This window comes from Elephantulus edwardii, unplaced genomic scaffold, assembly GCF_000299155.1.
Source record: "Elephantulus edwardii isolate Elephantulus edwardi_28Jun2011 unplaced genomic scaffold, EleEdw1.0 scaffold00105, whole genome shotgun sequence".
Classification (NCBI taxonomy): Eukaryota; Metazoa; Chordata; class Mammalia; order Macroscelidea; family Macroscelididae; genus Elephantulus; species Elephantulus edwardii.
In genome coordinates, this window is record NW_006399855.1 from 9,351,538 (window position 1) to 9,371,774 (window position 20,237).

Genomic DNA, 20,237 nt, shown 5'->3' on the forward strand with positions numbered 1-20,237 from the left:
TCAAAATGCCCCATGCCAGTCCATCTCATCTCTCCAATGCCTAATATGTCAATATTTATGCGTTCCATTTCTTTCTTAACAATTTCTAATTTTCCTTAATTCATGGCTCTCACATTCCGTGTACCAATCACTAGGGTCTGCTTACAACTCTTCCTCCTCCTTTGTATTTCCATACTTGATAGTTCTACCTAGGTTGCCCTTTCTGTTTATCTGCCTGTGTTCTGTTGTACGTTTGATAGAGCTTCCCAATTAAAACAAGCTTGGAAGCAGGAGTGGCATCCAGTTCTGAAAGAGCGTGCTTCCATAAACTCTATGACGCTGGAGAAAGATGAAAGTTATACAAGTGTTCAGGTCTTTTGTTCATAGGGTCACTATGAGTCGTCTACAATGACAGCACTTAACAACAACATGTGCTTTATGGCTTTCAGGAAATAGAATGTTTTATTGGCATTATGCTTAGTGTGCCTTAATATGCATTAACTCTTTGCCTGTTTAACATTTTCTTTTCAGGTCCTTCTTTTTAATCTACCTTTATAAACAATGTATTTTCAGTGAAATAATATGAAACTCAGCACCTATCTCCAAGACATATTTGTATTTTCCTTTATGCATGTAAACTCTTAAGGAATATATTAGGCTTAAAATATGCCAGTTTGTTTGATTAGTTCTCGTCCCAGAAATCATTGCACACTGACTAGATTCCTCTGCTGACTGGCAGCGCTCCTTGGAGTTGGCGTTACTTGCTTTGGTCAGACCCATCATTCATTGCACATCCAGTGGGTCTAGAGGCCTTTGGAAGCCACTGTGGGAAAATGAAATATTAGAGGATACTTGTGGTTCTGTAGGTGTTTCTATTCTCCACTTTCCATTCTGACGCAATGGAGTGGTGAAGAGTTATAAGTGATCCCCGTCTCTGCTCTCATCATGGACTTAACACACCAGCTTTGTGGAAGGAGCAGGCATTGTTCAGCCAAGCTGCCTTTGATCCTCAGAACCAGCTGTAGAATGGCAACTCTGAATTAATTAGAAAGCTACTTTAGACTTAGAGTGAAAAGAAAGTTACAGCTCCCTAGATATTTTTTGGTACCTCACACCCAACTGATGTGCTTGAAAATGGCGGGATTTATTTGCGGCTATTAACTTCCTCAGGGCCAGGCTGCAAATACATTTATTTATCCACTACTATTTATACAGGCTGTGAGTTATGAGGTGACCTCCATCTCAGCAAGATAAATTCTGGTATCCAGAGTCCAGCCAGCTTTATCTATTGCTGAATAGCTGAAGTGTGTATTGAAATTTGTTTTCTTGTGAAGAGAGGCAAGCCCCATCTCTCATACATAAGGTTGCTGTGAGTGAACTATAAAACTGCCAGACAACTGTTAAACAGCTGGTACGCTCATCTTGACAGAGTAGGGGTCAGCTTTGTACTGTCTGAAGAGCTGTTTTGTGTGCTTATGTGCTCACATCTCCAGACCATCAGCCCACTACCTAATTGGTAAGGCATATACTCTTAAACACGAGGAAGCCGGGGCAAGCTGTGTCATCTACATGGAACTCACTTGAAGCCCTGTGAAGTAACTCCAGGAGCAAGAAGAGGCTCTGCTTTCTGTAGCTACTCCTGCTGTGTTTAGGATGACTGATTGTCTCTATTTCTCTGCACTCCTTCAAGTGATAGCCCCTAGAAAGATCAAAGCAATGTCATGTGATTTTTTTTTTTTTGCTTAGTGTAAATTTAAGAATGACTACAAAGGCTTGTTTCCTCTCCCTTCGAAAAGCAATTTAGCCTACAGAAAATAATTAAATTCTCCATATCTTGCAATAATTAGAAATTTGATATGGGAAGGTTAATTATTTCAATCAGATTTCACGTGTAGCCCAATAAGATGTTCAAGGGTATCATCCGGCCAGTTTCCAAGTTAATTCATAGTGCTGCAATTTTCAATACCTTTATCTCTTTCTTCCTGCAGGATCATGCAGATTTGCGAAGCCACTTCTTCACAGTTGGCATGAAGCTAGAAACAGTGAATATGAGTGAGCCCTTTCATATCTGTCCTGCATCAGTGACTAAGGTGGGTTTTCTCCCTTTCTACTCACTGCTGTCTCTGGAGTGGATCAAATAAATGGATTCAGTTCAAAGCCAGATTCAATATGTTTGTGCAAGTATATCAAACACCATCAAAGAAATGACAGAAAGGTAGCCTTTTCTCCAGGACTATTCTACTTTAAATTCTCTTTCAATACTGTTGTCCCTGAGTTAAATGCTTTACTGGTACAGTAGTTAAGTGTTGGCCTGCCAACTGAAAGGTCTGAGGTTCAAACCCATCAGCAGCTCCTTGGGATACAGAGGTGGCAGTCTGCATCGGCACAGATTATAGCTTAGAAACCCTGGAGGGCAGTTCTATCCCCTGACAACCAGCAACAGCATTCTTCATGGGAGCAGGCACTAAGTCTTTTCTTGGACAGAGCTGCTGGTGAGTTTGAAGCACTGATGTTTATAGTAGCAGTCAGGCACCTAACCATTGTGCCACCAGGCATCGGCCACATCACATCTGTTACTTTCCAACTTTTATTTGTTCTTCTTCTCATGAAAATAATTAAGCTGCTTATGAGTTGCCTGTCGTAGTCATTTTAATGTACCCTGCTTTTCCTTCACTTAATTGTCGTTTGCCCATTTGTCTGAAAATGGCCCGAGAATGGTAAAAAGCAAACTCTCGCCTCTATTTTGTCAGAACTTCTGTTCCCTTCCTCTTCATGTTTTCAGTAACTGAAAAACAACTCAGGCTTCTACAGTTTATAGATTTTAAAGGCAATTACTCTTTCATGTAAAGGTATTTTTTTTTATCATGATCTGCTACTCTTTAATAATTTGCCTTCCTCTGTGGAAGAATATGGATGAAGGCACTTATGGTTATATCTAAAATGTGTTTCTACCTTAATTATCATCTTATCAATCACAGAGAAACTCAGCAAACTAGTATTCATAGTATTGTGCATTTTCGTTAATGGACTCTTAACCCACTTCAATGGGGGAGCTTAATTAGAAGTTCAAAAGTTAATTCCATTTAAATATCTTTTTCTGCAATAGACTTTATCTTACTAATGCAGGTTTAGTGTTATAAACTGGACTTTCTTATTCAAGATTTGATAAAGTTTCAGAAATTTATTGTTGCTGTTATGTTACAATATATGAGTAATCATTACAACAATGAATTTTTCTTCTTTCCTAAACATTTCTTTAGTGAACTTGAATTCATTTTTCATGTTCATTATTGTGAATTTTTTTAAATAGTCACATAGCAGGAAGAAATATCAACATACTTTGAATGATAATCTCAAAGTTGAAATCCATATCCTTCTGTTTATTTACCATTCATTAATGGATTTTTTTTTTTAATTTGAAATTGCCCTTAATGGTCCTAACTGTGTATTCTGGCAGTTGCAGAGATTTCCCCCCCCCCAAAAAAAACTAGTGTTTTGTTGAAACTTGGTTAGAATTTCAATAGTAGGTGATACAGTGACACCAACTTTCCATCTGTCTGCACTATATATCCACGTGCCATTGTCTTAATGTGAAAGGCCATACTGGTAGCTGCATTTGAGATGAATAAAATCAATTAAGCCAGGGAACGGGTGCACTTGTCAATGATAAGCTATCTTGTATGTCTTTTAAGTAGTTGCGATATATGACATTTGAATGTGGCATCATACCTATGATTAGTTTCTGTCCAAAAACTTTTCTCTACTTTGACAAACTCTCAGTATTAACATTTTTTTTAAAAAAATGTTTTTTTGCTCTGAATAGATATAGTATGCATATATATGGATATTCATAGATTTTTAACCTTCATTTTCTTTAGCATTTACTTTTTTAACTTTATGCTAAAAAGAAAATAGTCATTCTGTTTCATTTATGTATTTCCTTCTTTTACTGACCATATGTTATATAACTTAATGTGCATAATGCATGTGTTGTATAATACAAGGTTGTATATGCTCTGCCTTTTGGAGCTTGGGCTGGCACCTTGTCAGGTCTGAGATGTCTCTTTATGTAATGAAGTATCAGAACATTTGTAATATAGAAGATATTTATAAAGAAATAGATTTTTGTAAACACTTGAAAAAACTTAGAAGGCTCTGCTTGAGGATGTAAGAAATTATGTTATTACATGTGAACATAATGACCATCATATTTTGCAGGCCTTGCTTATGTACTCTAATTTTTAATTGCATTATATGTTTTTAGAGTTAGCATCTGTCTGATCTTTGCTCATTGTTTTTTTTCCATCTGCATGATTGTTTCCTTTTATTTATTGATTTTTTTAATTAAGTGGATGTTTATTTAATTTCTGTTTACAAAGTATTCTCTATGTGTTGTGGATATACACTGATGAATAAAACAGAACCCTGTCTTTAGAGAAGGTTCCTGTGTGGTTCAAACCTATCCATTGGTACCACTGAGGAAAAAGTTGGTGTGGGACGGTTCTACCATGTGACACATAAGGTCACCGTGAATCAAGATAAATGCCAACAGAGTTTTTGGTTTTTTTCTTTTGAAAGCATAAACTTTTACAGGAGAGGCAGAGGTGTTATTACCTCATGAGAAATAGTGAGAATTTTTAATATAGAGACACAATCTCATACCTCCTGGCTATTTTGGGAGTGCAGAGCAGGGAGCCCTTTCTTTAAGCAAGAGAACTTGGAAAACTTTCTGATGGCGTTGCCCTTAGAGAGATTCCCCTTGAAAAGTCTTTTATGTTTTGATAGACTGAATTGAATTTGGGGCATTGTAGGCGCAGGAGAGGAAGGCCCTCTATGAGGTGGATTGATTCAGTGACTGGGATAATTGGGATGGGAGTGTCAGAGACAGTGTGATTGGCACAGGACAGAGTTTAGGGCTGTTGTACATAGGGTCGCTATGAATCGCAAGCAACTCGACGCACATAACAACAACAGCCAGCGGGATTTGTGAGTGAGGACAGGGTAGGGTCTTATAGGATGTTTAAATTGGAGAGATAGATATATGATACTGGAAAAATGAGATTCAGCCAGATCTTGGAGGATCTTTAAAGATACAAGGAACTTGGTTCTGCTGTGGCTGATGGAAACTGGTATTCAAGATTGACCTTTTGGTTCTCAGCCTGGTTTTCATCTTGGTTAAGCTTTCTCTGCTTTATCAGTTTGTTTTTCTTTCCACTAATCACTTTCTGTGCATCTGAGAGCTGGAATAAGGATAACAGAACAGAAATTTCTGCCTTGGAGTTGTGGTTTTGGAGAAGGGTACCGAATGAATAACCCTTGGACTGTCAAAAGAACAGATATGTCTTGGAGAAAGTGCAGCCAGAGTGCTTCTTGGAGCAAAGATGACAAAATTTCATCCCACATAGTTTGGGCATGTTATTGATGTCTACCATGAAGTCAGAAATGACCCATAGCTAACCTTCCAGGGAGCTTCCAGAGGCAGTTAGTCACAGAGGAGGAGATTGTCCAGCTCTTCTCCATAGAGCAACGTAAGGATTTAAACTACATAGGTTTGTGTTGGCAGTGCAATTCTTTACCACTACACCATCAGAGGTTCTTCCCTGGAGAGGGACATCATGCTTGGGAGGGTAGAGGATCAGCAAAAGAACAGAAGTCCTTTAACTGTCCTTGAACTGACACAGTGACTGCTGCATTAGACTCAATGTGTCCGAGATAATCAGAATGTTACAAAATAGGACAGGTTTCAGATCTGTTGTTCATGAGTTGTATTAGACTCACTGGTTCCTAACAAGTCTTTAATGTTTTTATTGTCTCATGCCTGTATATTTTAGTTATTCATTTATTTTTTCCTGGTAATATGACCACAGCATCCAACTTTAATTTCAAGTAGCTGGATTAATTTATGTTTAAATTCTTTAGCAGTTTGTGCTTAAATAATTTTTACTAAAATAAATTTATTGCCTTAGGGACCTGTGCCAGTATTTTGTGCTTAAATTATTTATGATAAAAAAATTAATACTTGGCTCTATTATTTTTTTTTCTTTCAGATTTTTAACAATCATTTTTTCCAAGTGACTATCGACGATCTGAGATCAGAACCTAGTAAACTCTCAATGCTGTGCCATGTGGATTCTTTGGGGATTTTGCCAGTACAATGGTGCCTTAAAAATGGAGTCAACCTCACTCCTCCTAAAGGTATTCTGTGAAGTCTTGATTTGCGTCTCTCTCTGATGGCTAGGGATTTTGAACATTTATTCATGTATTTGTTCGCCATCTGAATGTTTTCTTTGATGAAGTGTATTCATATCCTGTGCCCATTTTGCAATCAGATTCTTTATCTTTTTCTTGTTGAGGTTCTGGAGTATTATACAACTTTCAGATTTGAGTCCCGTATCAGATATGTCATTACCAAATATTTTTCCCCAGTTGGTGGCTTTCCTTTTTACCCTGTTGGAGAAGTTTTTTGATGTTCCGAGGGATTTGATTCTTAGCAGATCCTATTCATCTATCTTATTCTTTCCTGGTTGTAGGTTATGATGGCCAAATAATTTGGTATTATAATAAATTAAAATAATTGAGCAAAAATGCACTCAAATACTCTTCAGTTGAGACCCAAAGACCCATTATTTTAAGTACGGTAGCCACATTAAAGTGTGTGTTTTAATGTGTTGTCATTTATACATCCAAGGCATATTCAGGGGGGAGAGTAAAAAGTGAGATATGAAGAGTTAAAGAAAGAAACTAGCTCAAGAGAAAGAAATCTGAAAAAATAAACTTATGGAAATGATAGATTTTAACAGACAACAGTGCTAACACAAGGATTTGAGGTACTATTCATTTATCAGATGACTTCGAAATCCACTGGGCGAACAAGAGATATAATCTGTGTAGATGAACAGTGTGGACAAATAAGGGTTCTCATTCCTGCTGGTGAAAGAGCAGGAAGGTGCCAACAAAAAGGAAGAACTATTTGGCGATATTAAAAGTATTGTCCCATTTACTCAGCATTTCATGTGTGGAAATGTACCATGAAAACCAAATGTATGGATAAACAATGCATTTAAGATTATATATTTGTAACATTCTTATGGTGCTCGTTATAACAACAAACACGGGGTCGGGGAATGCAAGTACCTACCATTAGGGGAGGGACTAATAAGTAGTTTTTATAGATATTTTCATGAAAACTACATAGTTGTTAAAAAGAATGGAAAAAACCTTATGTACTGGTACCGGGGGTGGGGGGGGGGAGAGAGAGAGTGTTTGTGTGACAGAAAAGATAAATGTTTGCTCTTATTTTTTAAAAAATCTCTGGAAAGTTACATATGAAAATCACTTGCCTCCAAATAGATCATGAAGGTGGAGAGCAGGGATAAGGATGGGAGTGAGACTTTTCACTGGAGAATTTCCTATACCTTTATAATTTCTAAATTCTTTCTGCCATATACATGTATTATATATTAAAAATAAATGGATTTAAAAGCAGAGTTTAATAATGGAAAGAAATTAATTGTAAAGATTATCTGGTAGACTTCATTTTATATTTGGAGAAATTAAGGCTCACTTGTGTTAAACGATTTTTAGAATCATGCCAGACAGAGGTGGAATTCTAATCCTAGTCTTAAAATTCCAAACCTAAAGCTTTTTATGTAGATCTCAGATCCTCACTTTACTGTTGTTGTTTCTCAGTGATCTCTCCACAAAATCCTCCCTTCTCTTTAAGTTTAGGAGTTTGGGATAACCTTAAACAGAACCAGCAGATATTGGTGGGCTTTAGTAAGAATGGAAAGGCCTCTAAATCAGAGGGTGAAGGATTAAAGTACCAGGGAATAATTTTCTACTTGTCTGTGTTTATAAAAAGTCATGGTTGTATTGAGATCTCTTACCATCATGGGACTATAGAATATATTTACTTTTGCAATTAAAGTGAATTACTATTTGGAGGTGGTGATGATCTTGGAGTGATGATTTCTTTTTCAGTTTCACTTTGAGGTAAATTTTTTACATATATTATGTATAAATGTTAGAGCCAGAGATTATTATGTAAAAGTTATTTAACCCTGTTCTGTTCTTTACTTAATATAGGAAAGTATAAACTCTTTTTTAGAAGTTTGTTGTTTTAAGTTAGGAACTCAACTCATGTAGTTAACAGAGATGGTTTTCAAATACAAGATTTATTATACAACTCAACAAGTGATTTGTGGTATTTTAATGTAACGTATGTTTTCTAAAAACATTCTTAAAATGTTTTATTTTGTTTGGATTTCTTTTAAGAGCATGAACACTGCTAACAATGAGGTGCCTAAGTTAGAAACGGAACAAAAGTTAACCTTAATGCTTCTAATTTCTCATACACTTTATATAATCCACCAGTGCATCTAAGTAACAGAATCAGAATCTGACTGAATCTCATCATGACCTCTTTGGCTACTATTAGAGTTGACCTCAGTTAATGCAGTGGCTTCCCTAGTTCCTTGATCTGTTCTAAAGCCAGTAGTGAAATTGATCATATTAAAACAAATACATCCCTCCTTGATTCAGATTTTTCAGTGCCTTCCAACCTTACTCACTGTCTAAGCCTACATTATGACAACAGCCTCAAATGTACAACCATTCTGGTATCTTACTTGACTTCTTTGTCTGACTTCATGATCTGTGACTCTTTGTCTTAGTCTCTGCAGTTCCCCATCCTCCTCTTTCTGGAACATGCCGGCACATCTCTTTCTGAGGACATTAGCATGTAATATTCCTTCTGTTTGGGTTCTTTTTTCCTTAGGTAACTATATGGATTTTAAAATCAGCTTGTAAATTCTTTAATGAACATCATTGGAGTTTTATTGATACTTCATTGGATTTACCCCAAATGTAAAAAAAGTTGCTTTTTAAATTTATGTTCTTATAACTTACAATCTTTTGTTGGAAATTTCTTCTAGATCCCCCATCCTTTCTTTTACTTTTATGAATGAAATTGTTATCTATTCTTTTAATATCCAGAGTTCTGATGCCCGAGGTGTGTTCCTAACACAAAGAGACTTCCAATCCACCAGTTGCTCCCAGTGAGAAATAGGAGTAGTCTCCTCTTAGGCAATTTACTGCCTCTAAAAACACATTGGAAGGTTAGCAAGGAGTTGCTACCAACTGAGTTCACTCTGTGGGTAATAGTTTATATATTCAGTTTATCTGATACTTGAATACTTAGTAAAACTAGCCTGTAAAACCATTTTGAACAGACACTGTTTTTTAGTTAACATTTTTACTTTGAATATGTTTAATTTGTGCTAGTTTGAATGTGACTATAATTTTTGTTTGAGATTTCTTTGTCAATCTGTATGCCTTTATGGTTACAGAATTGTCTCTGTTTTAAAATGTATTGTCATTTCATTTTGTTGAGTCAAGATTATTAACTCTTGTTCACATGTGCTGCGTCTTCACGGATTTGCTGTATGTTTGCTCTGAAAACTTCAGAGACATGTTTAAAACCATTCTGAGGTGTTTTACTTTTCCAACTATTTTTTTTTCTTGTTTGAAGCTATATTAGGACATTCAAATCCAGGATTATTATAGCTTCTTGATGATCATTCTCTTTTTATCTAGGAAGCCATTTTACTTGATGCTATTTTGTCTGACTCTTCTTCACTGTGAAGTAATTCTCAGTGCAGGCTTCTCTTTTTGAGAGAATTCCATGGAATCTAGATTGACATAGTTCCCAAGTAGGGCAGTGTTGAATTACCTTCTGTCAAGTATTCTTTTTAAAAAATATCCATTCTTAGAGTAGTAAGTTGTGATTTTTCTCCTCCAGAAAGTAAGCTCTATAGACTCAGGGATTTTTGTTTTAATCTCTTTTGTTAATTTTTAAGCTATTCTGCTCTCAGATGCCTATAATAGTGCCTGGTATTTCTGAATTTTCAGGAATGAAGAATGAGTTGAATGCTGATTCCTCAAATCTGGTTCATACAGGATTATCACATTGACTGCACACCCAAATGTGTGTGAGACTGTCCTCTTTTTTCTTGTCAAATAAAGCCGAGGGCAAGTAATAGCCATCCAGGCTTTGCTCTGGCCCAGTGGGTCAGTTTTATCTCGTCCTATTTTCACAGAATGGGCAGCCTACTTGGAGTTGGGCATTAACTGGCAGTTCCTGCTGGTCTGTCACATAAGCCCAGGATCACCTTCTGCCCTGTGCAAGGTTTTGGCTACTACAGTATTTGCTGGACTTTTCAGCTCACACTTTGAGGGCACTTTGGTTTTTGAGAGCTGGATATTTTCTTGTCTTTTTATTTTGGCTGTGCATTTAAAATTAATATGTTTAATCTGGCATCTGGTCGGTGATTTATTGTTGCTTTAGACATATAATCTTGTTTATCACTCCCTTGATTAATATTTTAACAGAAAATAGAAAGGTTTTTCAAATTAAAAAGAGGTGGGGGCATAAAATTCTTTGAATCATTTTTAATATCTGAAATATTCCTGATTGAATATTGAAGAGTAAGAATCCTTCTTACTAAATACCTCCTATCTTGACTTCGTTCTTCAAAGTTTTTAAACTTTTCAAGATTATTACATTAATATTTATATCATATTTAGACTCCATTCTGTAGACATATCAGTATCTCCTAACGATATGTTTTTAATTCAGTTTAACATGCTGATTTTCCCCCCAAGAGATAGAAGTGGCCTGTCTCATGGTGACCTATATTAAATTCTTACTCTAAAGACAAAGAAAGTGGCATGACTACAGTTTATACTAAATTGGTTAGTGTCCCTCCATTTTTCTTAGTCCCCACATTGTCTTCTGTATGGTTCTGTAAACATAGAGGCAGAATCATTTAACTGAAAATTAATATTTAAGTTTTAAAGATGTGCATAAAAAAACCCCCACTGCTGTCTGATTGATTCTGGCTCATGGTGACCCTTTATCTGGTTTTGGGGAGTCTAAATCTTAAAGGGAGGAAACTGCATTTCTTCTCCCAGGAAGCACCTGATGAGTTTGTGCTTCAAGAGCTCCTTTAAGCTGAGTATATGAAAGTGTTAAAATTGTACCTCAACTGAGAATGTGGAGGTAGCTAATAGATTTCAAGTGGGGGACTGTAGTGATTAGCTAACAGCATAGAGTAAAAGATAAGCTAAAAGAGGGTGAGCTAAAAGCTTGATAGTTTTTGCCTTCCTGCTTATAGATAACTCATGGTGTAGAGAAAATGCTTCATAAGATGACAAACATATTGAGAAATATTTGTCAAAGACTGATTAAGCAAAATAGTTCCCAGTGCAGGTTCTGCCACCTCATGTCTCTGTGACTTACTTCCTCTCTCCTGCGCATGGGTTTGCAATCATATTTACCTCATGAGGTTGTTGTGAGGAGCAGATGAGGTACTATTACCGAGTATTTCACTCTACTAAGTGTTCAAGAAGTGTTGGCAGTTTTACAAAGAAGAAAAGTCTTGGACTTCAAAGAAGAGAGATTATTTTTCAATAACGAAAGTAAATGTGGGGGGAGGGGAAACCAAGTAAACAAACTACAAAAATAACCAGCCACCTCAACCCATTGCTGTCACTCAGTTCCCGCTCATACGGACCTTACAGGGCAGAATAGCACTGTGCCCTTGTTTTCTAAGGCTGTCAGTCTTTCCAGAATCTACTTCCCATTCAGCTGCTGAGGAGTTTGACCACCAACCTTCTTCCAGTTAGTAGCCAAGAAGTGAATCACTCACTCACTGCACCAGCAGGGCTCCTTTATAATAATAATATAAAAAATGTACAGTTGTTTTGTGATTCAGTAGCTGACACCACAGCAGGTATTCAGAGGTTGTAGAACACACAGGGGGAGATTTCTTTTTCTCCCTTGGAGTAGCTAGTAGATTCCAGCTGCCCATCTTCGGGTGACAGCACACTTCTTTACTCATTGGGATGCCAGGGCTCCCTGTTTCTTGTGTGTAGTTTTGGGGTTTAAAAATTTTTTTTTCTAAGTTCATTTTTAAAAGTCTCATTGGAGCTGCTATGATTAATGTGATTTTTCTGGGAAAGGATTTAAGTACATGTTGTTATAACGTATTTTCTGTTTTGTTATCTCTCCTTCCTTCTTAGATCTGGCCTTGATATTTGCTGATCTTTGAAGATTACTGTATCACTCTTCTTTTTAAAAAGAGTTTGGACTAAAAGCTAAATAAGCTTGCTATTTATACAAGATATTATCACACTTTAGCAGTGTAAACATTCTCTGAAGTATAGATCTCCTTTCTGGCATGCTAGAGTAAGCCGTTGAAGCCACAATCACAGCACACAGAGCTGCAGACAGATTAAATTGTTAGAATGTTGTCTGAGATTCAGCCATATATGGTGAGATTCTTCAGTTTGCCCCCCGTGACTCTGCGCCTCTCTCCATTATTGCCTTTTACCCCACTGTGTTAAAATTTTCACACTGTGTGTAACTCCCTCTAGCCCACAGGAACATGTGAAAGCCATGTGACATTTTCATTTTGCCTTGTTCATCAGTTGACCAGAGTCTGGCAAACTAATAGTGGATGTTTACTGAGTTGATGCATTCCTTGTTTTAGAAAGTATTATTGATTTATGAGACTTTACTTTGTTATTTTTAACAATTAAAAGCATTATAAATTAAAGATTTAATATGCATTTGTTGTTGTTGTTGTTATGTGCCGTTGACACTGGACACAGGCAGCAGTTGACATTGTTGGAATCACAGGAGCGAAGAAAGCTTCAGATACAAGCTGTCAGGTCATGGGTCGGACAATGGGAGATTAATTCTGAAGGCATTTGGTAGAAGTGAAGGGGTATCCTGATGGAGGGTGGAGCTGGGAAATAAGTGGGTCAAGGCACTGGGCTAAGGGCAGGGACTACACTGTAACTAATGGTTAATTCCACAGTGAGAGATTTATCTTTCATTGCTCCACAAATTGCTGTCTGTCAGATACTCCTAAACATTCAGATTAAGACAGACTAGGAAGAAGGATTGGCCATCCACTTCTGAAATAGCAGGCCTCTGAAAACCCTATATACAAAAACCCTATGTATGCATTTACTTTTTCAAAATTTGAAAAATCTGAAAAGCTTACAATTATTACTTACAGTAATCCTAGCCTTTGTGGGTAGGAGATCTTCTGATGTCTATTCATTTAGTTTTCTCACCTATATAATTTTATATAACTAGGAACTCTGATTGCCTAGTTGGTTCTGAGTTGTTCTGCTGATCCAGACCCTAGAAATAGGTGATTTGGATCCACCAAATACTCCTCAGAAGGAAGATGAACAATCTCACCCCATGAGATTTCCAGCCTCTGAAAACCTGCTGGAGAGCACTTTTGATCATCTGACCTTTTATATGTGCTTATTATCTTTCTTTCTTCATAGAAATATAATTATAATATAATTAATATAATAAATTTTTCTTTCTTTTCTCGTAAAAATGTAAATATATAAAATATAATAGGAGTTTTGATAGCTTTTCTCACTCTGCTTCTTAGCATTCAAACTATGACAGTCCCTGTTAAGAATGTTTGACTTCTGTATCACTTGTGGTTACTACAGCAGAATTTATTATTCCAAGTGGCTTTCCTAGCCACTGAACTTGACTTTGCCATGTCAATGGGCCAGAATATGTGAATAGGACCTGTTAGCCTATCCAGAGGTTATTGTCTATCTAGAAGGTGATTGGCTTGTCTCACCAATAAATTGAGTAATCCAGCAGCATAATTAAGATCTTCCTCACTAGCAATGAAGAAGAAGAAACAAGAAAATGTAGCACATCCTTCAAGCCTAGAAATTCTTGTTTCAGCTTCACTAATGGCAACAGCAGCTATGGCCAAACCAGAGAACAACATGAGCTGGAGACATGAGCTGGGACTACTGTCCCTGCTACCTCCCCAACTTCCCCCCAGACAGAATCAGAGCTAAGCTAAGAGCCTTTGTCCAAGTTTGTTGGAAAACTGGGATGCGGGAGAGAATATTGGCAGGCCCTAGAACTTTGAAACACTAGCCTAAAAGCCTCAAAACTCAAGGCTGAGGTACCTGTGAGCACATTTTTATAAGCTGTCCTAAGTGACTGTATTCGGTTACTAACCTGGATTATAGCCTTTTGACTTCTCTAGTATGGTTCTGTGTAGTCTGTGAGCCATCACATTGGATTTTGGACCAAGAAAAGTCGTAAGTTTGGTGATGAGATTAATAGAAAGAGGTGTGGGAGCAGGGGGGACATATCTGACCTCATGGGTTTTGTGGTATTTAAGTGCTGTTAATAAGGACCATTCCTCTTAGTGAAGTTCATAAAGGTCAGATATGGCCGTCCCGACATGACCCTTTGTAAAACGGGTAGTTACAATGTTAGGGTGGCTTGCTCTCACATCTGTCTACTTCATAAAGGGAAACTCTCCACATCAATAATATCCGTAGCACCGAACAGATATTTGTTCAGTCAAACACAACCCCATCCCCAAGCTCCTGTACATTTTTCTACCAATCATATGGGTCTGATATTTGTTGTTGACTCACAATATTTACTCATAGTTGTGGTACCAAGAGTGAGATTTAATAGGGAAATAAATTGGAGAGCAAGGGAGGGAAAGAATATCACCTAGTGCAAGTCTAGGTTTTTAGTCTAGCAGTCTCAAGGCCCAGTTCCTCAATTATTAGCCCAGGCCCTGGTTTCATTTCAGCAGTCAGCTTTTCCTTTCCTCATCTGGCAAGAACAGCGAAATCCTTCATTATGGCCTCAATCTCAGGGCTCTTCTGGTTACACCTTGCCATAATTTCTCCACAGTCTCTCCACTACCATTACCATAGTCTTGCTCCAGTCTCCCTCAAGTCTTGCTGGTCAGCGTGGGAAGCACTCTTTCTCTTATCCTAGTCCCACAGATGTTGTGTCTGCAGTTAAGGTAGCTGGAGACCAGAGGGTGCTAGAGTAATGGCTAGAAAAAGAAACTGTTAAGGAACATAGCACCCTTGCTCTTTATACTCCATCCAACCCCCATAAAGCCTATGTCTATCTATATATCTCTATCCCTATCATCTCTAAATCTCTATCTATCTATCTAAAATTGAGGTAAGGACAATGGTTTGTAATGACAAACAAGTGCTTCTTTGCAACACACATCAAAGCCTTACTATTACTACCATATTATTTTGTTGAAGATACTGTACTGGATCTAGAAGTGCACTATATATACTTAGGGAAACTTTTGACTAATTGATATTAGATACAAGCCTTCCTTAAAATTTGCTTATTTGCAAAATTAACCTAAAGATAAAGTTAAGAATAGAGCCTGTGCCATGAGGAGCATTTGACTACTAACTGAAATGAAGAAGCAAGCAGTCTGCTTCTGTAAAGATTTATAGTCTTGAGACACTATAAGCCATTTTGCTGTGGATTGTAGTATTTCTATTACATGGTGCCAATATTAAGACAACGAATATATTATTAGCACCTAGCATATAACATAGGGAACTCTGTTGATCTAATGGTGAAAAGTCGTACTCCCAACAGAAAGGCATTCAAATTTACCAGCTGCTCTGTGGGAGAAAGAGGATGATCTTCTCCCATGTGATTTATAGCCTCTGGAAACCTTCTGGATGGAGGCTGAGCTAGGACTTGGTTCTCACTCAAAGTTATGTAACAACAACACCACCGCCACAAAAACAGCTGTATATAATAACATGCACACAGATTTTTTTAAATGAATGCATGTATTAAGGAAAAAATTATTATGGTAGAGACTGGGCACTTTTTAAAATATTTTATATGTATGTCCAAATTAATATCTGCATTTTTTCTAATTATTCAGTAACCAAAAAGTGAGAAAGTACTCATTTCCCAATATTCTTTAGAGCAGTAGGTTTTTATTCTTTCTTATCTTTGCCAGCCAGGTAGATGAAAAATGTGATATTCTTTTTTCCATTTTCATTAAAATTGTAAATTTTTTTAGCTCAACCCATGGATAAGAGGATCTTTATGTTTTTGTGTTTCTTGAGGAGAGCTTTCTTTTAAAAAAACACTACCCCTCTTCAAAATAGATTGAAGCTCAACATGAAGAAAACAAAGAGTCTCACCATTGGGCCAATTGGCATCATCATGCTAAATGGAGTTGAGATTGAGATTGTTGACAATTTCTGCTTGCTCGGGTCTACAATTAACACTTTTGAAACTAGCAGCAAGAAAATGAAAAGATGAATTATATTAGGAAAATCTGCTATCAGGGACTTCTCCAGAGTGCTGAAGTACAAAGATGTCAGTCTAGAGACTAAGGTGTGCCTAATCCAGGCCATGGGCTTTGTAGTTACTTGCTATGCCTCAGAGAGCTGAACAGTGACTAAGGGTGACAGAAGAAGAATTGGTGTCTTTGAGTTATGCTGCTGGAGAAGAGTATTGAACCTATCATGGACTGCCAACAGAACAAACAAGTTTGTCCTGGAGAGGTTGAAACCAAATTACTCTCTGGAGACAAGGCTTTTGAAGCTCTGTCTCAGCTACTTAGGGCATGTTGCCAGGTGAGACCAGTCCTTGGAGAAGGACATCATTCTTGGAAGGGTGAAGGGACAACAAAAAAGAAGAAACCCTGGATGAGATGGATTGACACAATGACTGAAGAAATAGGGGCAGGTGTGTCAGAGACAGTGAAATTGGCTCAAGATAGGACAGAGTTCAGAGCTTTTGTACATAGGGTTGCTGTGTGTCACAGATGACTTGCCCACACATAACAGCAACCCCTGTTTTCATCTGATGTCACAATCAAAACATAGGCCACCACCACGTTTTCTTAGGGTAATGTTAATCCACTTCCTGATGCAGACTTTATATGGTCACTGGGTAAAGTCAGGTTTCTGCTGAGAAGGAAGAAGCTGGAGCGTGTCAGTTGGAGGCAGTCTTACGTAATCCATCTACCTAATCAATTCTTGATTAGCTAAGGATGTGGCTGCTTTTTAAAATGAAGCAAAAATACTGTGTTTTCTAAAGCTCAGTAATGAATTATTTGTGATCATTATTAAAGACTTGTATATAAAAGCTCCATCCATACTGCCGAACTTGGCCTAGTGGATAGAAAGCTATGCTACCAAGCCAAAGGTGGATGATTTTATTATGTGGCCCTCAGGCCTGTTTTTAATTGTTTTTGGTCCAACATTCTTCTAAGTGGTATAGCACTGGTTTGTCCATTTGCTGTACAGAGGTAACTCGTGGTTGCTGTGACGCTGAACACCATGACACTGATGTGTCATATGCCTTAATGGTTACCCTTAGTTGACAGTATTTGGTGGAGCTCCCTGATTAAAATAGGCTTGTAAGCAGGAGTGGCATCCCCTTCCAAAATAGCTTGCCTCTGGAAACTCTATGAACTTGGAGAAACGATAAAAGTTCTACAAGTGTTCATGTCTTTCGTTCATAGTGTTGCTATGAGTCATCTATGACTAGACGGCACTTAACAACAACAACAATATAAAAGTTGTATAAAAAAAGAAATAACCATGCTTTCCATCACCTAAGCAATTATTTTGATATATACAGTTAAGGTTTTCCTTCATTCCCCCATCCCCCGGCCATTTGCTTTGTGTATTTTTCTATAAATATGAGAATTCTGTATATGTTTGCAGCAGTCTTTTCATTTAAACTCACTGCAATATTTTTTCTTTCCATCCTCTCCTCTTTTTCTTCCTTCTTTAAATTATACACATTTTTCATGGCTGCAAGGCTTTCAGTGGACATGCCTAAGCCTTAGGCCCTTTCTTCCTTTTGGATGTAAAGTTACAAAGCCAAAAGTAACTTAATATATAAAAGATTTTCTATTTATAAGAGTATTTTTTTTTGCGGTAAATTTCCTGAAATGAAAATGTTATGTCAAAAGGCATGAACGTTTTTACTGTGAAGGGTTTTTTGTTTTTGTTTTTGTTTTTTTAATTTCAGTGAACATCTACAGAGATTTTGGAATTCCATTCATTCATTGTTGCATGGCTAATAATGTTAGTAATGGCTAGTAATGTTTGCAAATAGAGCTTGTTTATATCAATTAATTTGAATCATAAGCAAGTGGGGTCATTGACCACATCCCCTTTGGAATTATTATGAAGTTGGGACTTCATTCAGAATAAACACTAGTAAAAGCCCAAATAACTCTAGTGCTTATAATTCTATAGTCTCCCACAACAGCTTCTTGCACATTTTAATAGTATTAAGTTTCTTTTGTTCTTTTATTTCTTCCTATATTTAAGACATCATGTTCTTTTTTTGTTGATTAATGAGTAAAATTGATCCCTGTTATCTCTATTACACAATGCACAGAAATTTGGTTTTATACTGCAGTTATTTTCTAAACTGTTATAATATTGTCTTACATAGAGAGTTTCTTATCAGCCCAAAGGGAAGCAATTTTAAGTGATAAAGAGAGTAGAATTCTCTAAAAGACAAAGGGGAGCAATCATGCCTTTTAGAATGGTCAGAAACATGGGAGAAGCCGATTAGCTGAGTAGTTAATTTTTTAGGAAAGACAACTGGTAAGACCTGATCATGCCCTGAAATTGTTGGAACCAATGAATGAATGGAAATCCAAAATCTCTGTAAATGTTCATTAAAATTAATAAAATAAATTTTTTTTTAAAATGGCTCCTCAAAGAGAGAGATGTGGAGTTTGAGGACTGGAGTCAGAAGGGTAGAATGCGATTCATGATTCAAGAAAGCAGGAAGCAGAATATTTCAAGGGATGAGTTAGAGGTCTCTGTGGTTATAGATACAATGCAAAACCCAGCTTGTGTCTATATATGTAGCAAGAGTAGATGTGGTTTCTAAGTTGGAACATTTTATCTTTATAAAGTGTAAAGAGTCAGGTTCTATGTTATAAAATACTTTGCTGTTCATTTATATGGAAGACTTTTAACCCCTACATCTGCCTTAACTAGATTATCTTCATGTCACAAAATTAAGCAAGAACCCAGAAATTAACCCATGTACCTAATGTCAACTGACATTCAACAAGGGAAGAAAACCTATCAAATGGGGAAACGACAACCTCCTCAACAAATGATGTTAGAAAAATGGACTTCTACCTGCAGAAAGCTGAAGTAGGATCCACATTTCACACCATAGACAAAAATCAACTCAAGGTGCATCATAGGCCTAGGGATAAAGATAAAGCCCATAAAGATCATAAGACACAAAATGGGACCAAACATAAGAGCCCTAGCCTCTAGTATAAATAGGCTAGCAAATACAGCTAGAAATGTGCAGCCAGGAGAAGATAACATTAACGAATAGGATCTTCTAATGATTAAGTCCTTGTGCACATCAAGCATGAAAATAAAACCTACTGATGGGGCAAAAACATTGGCAATGATATCTCAGACAATGGTCTTGTAACAAGTTACAGAATACTACAGGGCTTCCAGAAAAAAAAGACGGATAACCCAATCATAAAGTGGATGAAAGACTAATCACAGAGCAAACAGATGGCCAATGGATATGTGAAGAAATACTCAAAATTCCCTGGAATAAGAGAGATGCATAGAAAAGCAACACAACAGTGAGACACCAGATCACCCCAGTAGCAGTGGCAAAGTTTAACAGGATAAGAAAGCAATAAATGTTGGAGAGAATATGGAGAGATTGGAACACTCAAGCATTGATGGTGATATTGTAAAATAGTATAACCACTCAGGAAGGCAGTTTGTCGTTTCCTCAAAAAGCTGAACATAGAAATTCCATATGACCCAGTTATTCCACATACCCCAAGGAAAATAGAACTGATCACAAATATTTGCACACCGATGTTCATATTAGTATTATTGACAATAGCCACAAAATGTAAACAGACAAAATGTGCATCAACAAACAAAGGGATTGAGAAATTGTGGTACATAATGGAATACTATGCAGCACCCAAGAGCGATAATTTCATAAAATATAACATGGGAGAGGTTAGACAACATTATGCTGAGAAAACTAAATCAGTCTCGTAAGACAAATGCTGTTTAAGACCATTCTTGTAAAATCATAATTGTAACTAGTTAGATGTGGATAAAAGTCCAGAGGGGGATGAGGATTGGTAGGGGGGAATATCACAGGTTGCAGACTTTGGTGGGTAGAGGGAGATAATGAAAGAATTAGAATCAATCTAGTGGGGACCTGAAAAGATGGCATGATACCGGCATGAATTGGTGGTGATTAATTTTAAAAAGCACAATGTATGAGAATGATTATATGAAATACAATGTAAATGAATAAATATGTGAAACACCACACATGAAGGAAACACAGTGTATACACCTTT

General features: G+C 37.0%; 1 protein-coding gene across 1 annotated transcript in view; it reads left to right on the top strand.

Annotated features, from left to right (window-relative positions):
• The window catches only part of SFMBT2 (Scm-like with four mbt domains 2), a 275,339-nt gene that overhangs the window by 162,658 nt on the left and 92,444 nt on the right, over positions 1 to 20,237 (top strand). The window contains exons 7-8 of the mRNA XM_006891856.1: positions 1,968 to 2,069; positions 6,027 to 6,174. Coding sequence (XP_006891918.1) covers positions 1,968 to 2,069; positions 6,027 to 6,174 — 250 coding nt within the window. The remainder of the gene's footprint in view (positions 1 to 1,967; positions 2,070 to 6,026; positions 6,175 to 20,237) is intronic.